At 32.1% G+C, this 3672-nt stretch overlaps 1 protein-coding gene across 1 annotated transcript; it reads left to right on the top strand.

Annotated features, from left to right (window-relative positions):
- Positions 1–262: 262 nt before the first annotated feature.
- LOC134250694 (uncharacterized) lies at positions 263–2300 on the top strand (the record flags this gene model as incomplete). Its single annotated transcript, XM_062733061.1, has 4 exons — positions 263–461; positions 657–815; positions 922–1031; positions 1961–2300. Coding segments are annotated over exons 2-4 (484 nt in total), but the record flags the coding sequence as incomplete, so codon positions are not given.
- Between the last annotated feature and the right edge of the window lie 1372 nt (positions 2301–3672).

Below are 3672 nucleotides of genomic sequence, written 5' to 3'. Positions count from 1 at the left end.
GAGACATGTTCATGCCTCAGAGTAGATTTGAACCTAGGACCTCTGGTTGCCAGTCCAAGGCATAAACATGTCTACATTGTACATAATTACTGGTAAGCCATTTGATTTTCATACCTATAAATTTATTTTTAAAAAAAGTTTTCATCAAGGGCAGATAATTCTTCCAAAACTTTTAAAGTGCAAAATGACTGACTCGTTACATGTTATCAGTCTTGTGAATATGGTTAACTTTTATCGTTATCTAGCAATGTGTTTTTCACTAGTTTATAATTATTTTAAATCACTCAAAACCCCTCATTATACACTGAATACCTTATGTATTGCTAAATTTAATTATCACGTTCAGTAAGACCTTATTGTTTAATACTTTAGGTCCTTTATAACCATTAGAAGGGCCGATGTTGAAGATGAAACTCCTATTTTGTTTCCTGTTGGAACAGAAATATCTCTAAGTGATTTACGTATGTACATCGGTTTCGTTTCTCATGAATATGAATTGCTACATGTAGTAGTAAATAAATAGACACTATACGAATATAATTTTGATAAATTTGGCTTTAATAGGCTGTATATTGTACTTAGTTCATATTCATTTTCAATGTGTAACATGATTGTATGTCTGTATTTATTCAAGCATTATACTTCTCTTACTAAAGGTTGTGCTTTCCCTAATATCATTTCCCTGCGTTACACTGACGAAGACCAGAAACTTCATTACCACATAATAAGTAAAGACGACAAATTAGTAGAGCCAGATGGGGGTTGGTTAAAAAAAAATCGAATGTATCTAGCTGTCTGTGGGGTTGGACAAAGAGGTGTGTATCTGATTCTCAAAATTGTAGTGTCTCAGAAAATAGTTATACTCAATGTCTTTCAACCTATGAACGATAACGGTGCATTGTCTGTTCATATACACTGTAGATGGGATTACCTCTCGCCACGGACTTTTTCAGTCATATAGGCGTCAGTTAGCATCATCGTCTAACGGAAAAGAAAAACGCAGCACAAAAGACGAAGAAGCATCAGTTATGGTAAATATGTTCTTATTTACAATCTCGAAAATTAAACTCCTTATTGAAAAGAGACAGCTGCTTTACCGATGACTCGGCCTACTCGAGTGAGTCGAGTCACCTGTTTCTGTTTATATATACAATTTAAAATCAAAGTACATGTATGTAATCATTTGTGAACCAGTGTTATAATTTCATAGTTACAAGTTTGTTGCATGACGGCAATTTTACTCGTCCAATACTCTTATTCTAAACAAGATTGTTTGAAAGTTTAAAAATAAAACAGACTAACAGCTATGATTTTGGGTCATTAAAACAGTTTAAATGTATTATATATCTCTTTTAAAAAATATTTATACATGTATTATAAATAATAAAAGAAAACATATGAAAATGCACACATAGAAAAAAAATAAAATAGTTAAGTTACACTCACTGTGAGATTCGAACTCACGATCACTATATCTTCAATCCAGCAATCAAACCACTACGCTACGAAGTCTTGATCAACAAATGAATAAAATTAATACAGATTGTTTAATTTTGAAATAATTTTAGAAAAATTAAATACATATTTTCAACATTTTCCATATGAAAACTACCTTTAACCAAATTATCTAAACATAATGAAGTGCAGTCATATCCAAAGAATTAAGGGTGGTTTTTTCCTACAGTTTGTCATTGTTTATGGGGGTACCTCAGTATTTACTACATTCTCCATATAACTAAACGATTTTTATAAGTATCATATGAGGGAACTATTAATAATTCAGTATTATTTTTGTGTGAGTTGCTTTAAAGCATGTATAAACTAATTTTGTATGACAAAATTTGGTTAAAATCACTACTAGAGTAGGCAAAAGTGACTATCAAATGCGCTAATGCTCTTTACATTTGCAACGTGTATGACAGAAAAGTAGATATACTAATGACTCCTTTATTTTTTTAAGTTAAAGGTTGGGCATGGTCAGTTCAAATCAGGGAAATTTACCCGGATTTCAGCCAACAGTTTATCTCTTCAGGGAGGTATTGTACTTGTGGGACCTTTTAATACAGAAGGAAACACCACGGAGGAGATTAAAAAGGCAGCATTTGAAAAATTTTCCATGCAAAACCGCCCCTTCAAGCAGAAGTTCAAGAGTCATACCCAGTTCGTCCTGGTTTATCCAGATGGAAAAAAAGTGGATATGCTCCCGGACGGAAAGGAGGAATTTTCCATTTTGAAATACAGAAATTTTTTAGATCCGAAGAAAAGATTCGACCGTCTTAGACTGTATATATGCAATACCAGTGAGTTTATGAAATATTCATTCAATTCTATTATTTTTTGATAACATCTAAAATGAAACAGCGAAATAATGCTAATTCAGTTAACGTTTTCAAACTATGTAAATGACTAAAATGAGGTGATGTAAAACACGCGTAAATTTGATAAAAACTGAAATATGTGGTGAGAGAAAAGAAGTTGGGGGATGAGGCGGTCGAAATGCCTAAAGCGCTACAGATAAGAGGTGAAAAATTAAATCTCTATCATATCCCAATTTTATTTGATATTTTATCTAATATTAGAGTATATATACTGTAAAATCTCCATAATTTACAAAAATCTCACAAATACTGAAAATAGTTGCCTATGAAAAAGCATACATAAACTATAAAAAGAACAAAAAACGATCATTTTCTCACACTTAAACAAAATTTTCAAAATGAGTAGGTCTTCGCTCCATTTTCTTGAAAGATGTTCCTAAAAGTTGTCAGTAGAATATACGAGGTGTTATCCAAAAGTTCTTGGACAAGCGTTATAAAATAAAAACCGGTTTAGATACATCAACGAATTTTAAAATATCTAGGTAGCATCATCTTTTCTATCTTAAGAATAAACCATAAATCATAAATTTTATTTATTAATAAATTAATAATGATTTTGTAAGCAATGGTATGTCAAGGCGGCGCTACCTAGAACACGACGTTTTTGCGACCTATGTGTAACTGAGAAAAACTCTTTTGATATGATCATTTGATATCCAAAATTCCAGTTAATTCAGATGTGTGTCGGGGCACAATTATTTTAAAAAATATGAAATTTTCACTTCATTCTGGAAGTTCTATTAAATTTTATCGTAAATTTTCACCGAATGTCCAAACAAATGATGCCTTGAAAAAAACTTTAGCCCCTCTCACTGATACATATATTGAATTTCGGGCAAATGACCTTTTTGTCGTGAAAGTTCAAGATATTGGAAAACAAAAATTGCCAGAAAAAATATACCGTGCCGTTGCACTTTTACTTTCAATTTCCATTTGTTTACGACTAGGTGCGTTTGACACCAAATGAAAATCTCTAACCAAAGTGTATCCCTACCTTCAAATTTTTACCTGTAACTCCTGTATACCTCAAAGAAACCCAAGTCTTGATATGAAATTTTTATCAACTTTATTTCACTTGTCAAATACATAACAAGTCTTTTCTCTTATCGACCAATCACGCGCCAGCTAGTATTTTCTCCTCCGCGCAACGTTGGGTGTCCAAAATGTCTGCGCCCATGTATTTGTTTATGTAGGGGTTTTTCCTATAGAGTAAAAGAAACATTTGTAAAAAGTGGTCAATTTAGTAAATTTAGAACACATATCCATTGCTTATCTGACCTCTTGAATATTTGGA

The sequence above is a fragment of the Saccostrea cucullata genome, unplaced genomic scaffold, assembly GCF_032062105.1.
Source record: "Saccostrea cucullata isolate Sc308-1 unplaced genomic scaffold, CSIRO_AGI_Scuc_v1 ctg19052, whole genome shotgun sequence".
Taxonomy (NCBI): domain Eukaryota; kingdom Metazoa; phylum Mollusca; class Bivalvia; order Ostreida; family Ostreidae; genus Saccostrea; species Saccostrea cuccullata.
This window is presented reverse-complemented; position numbering and strand designations above follow the sequence as displayed.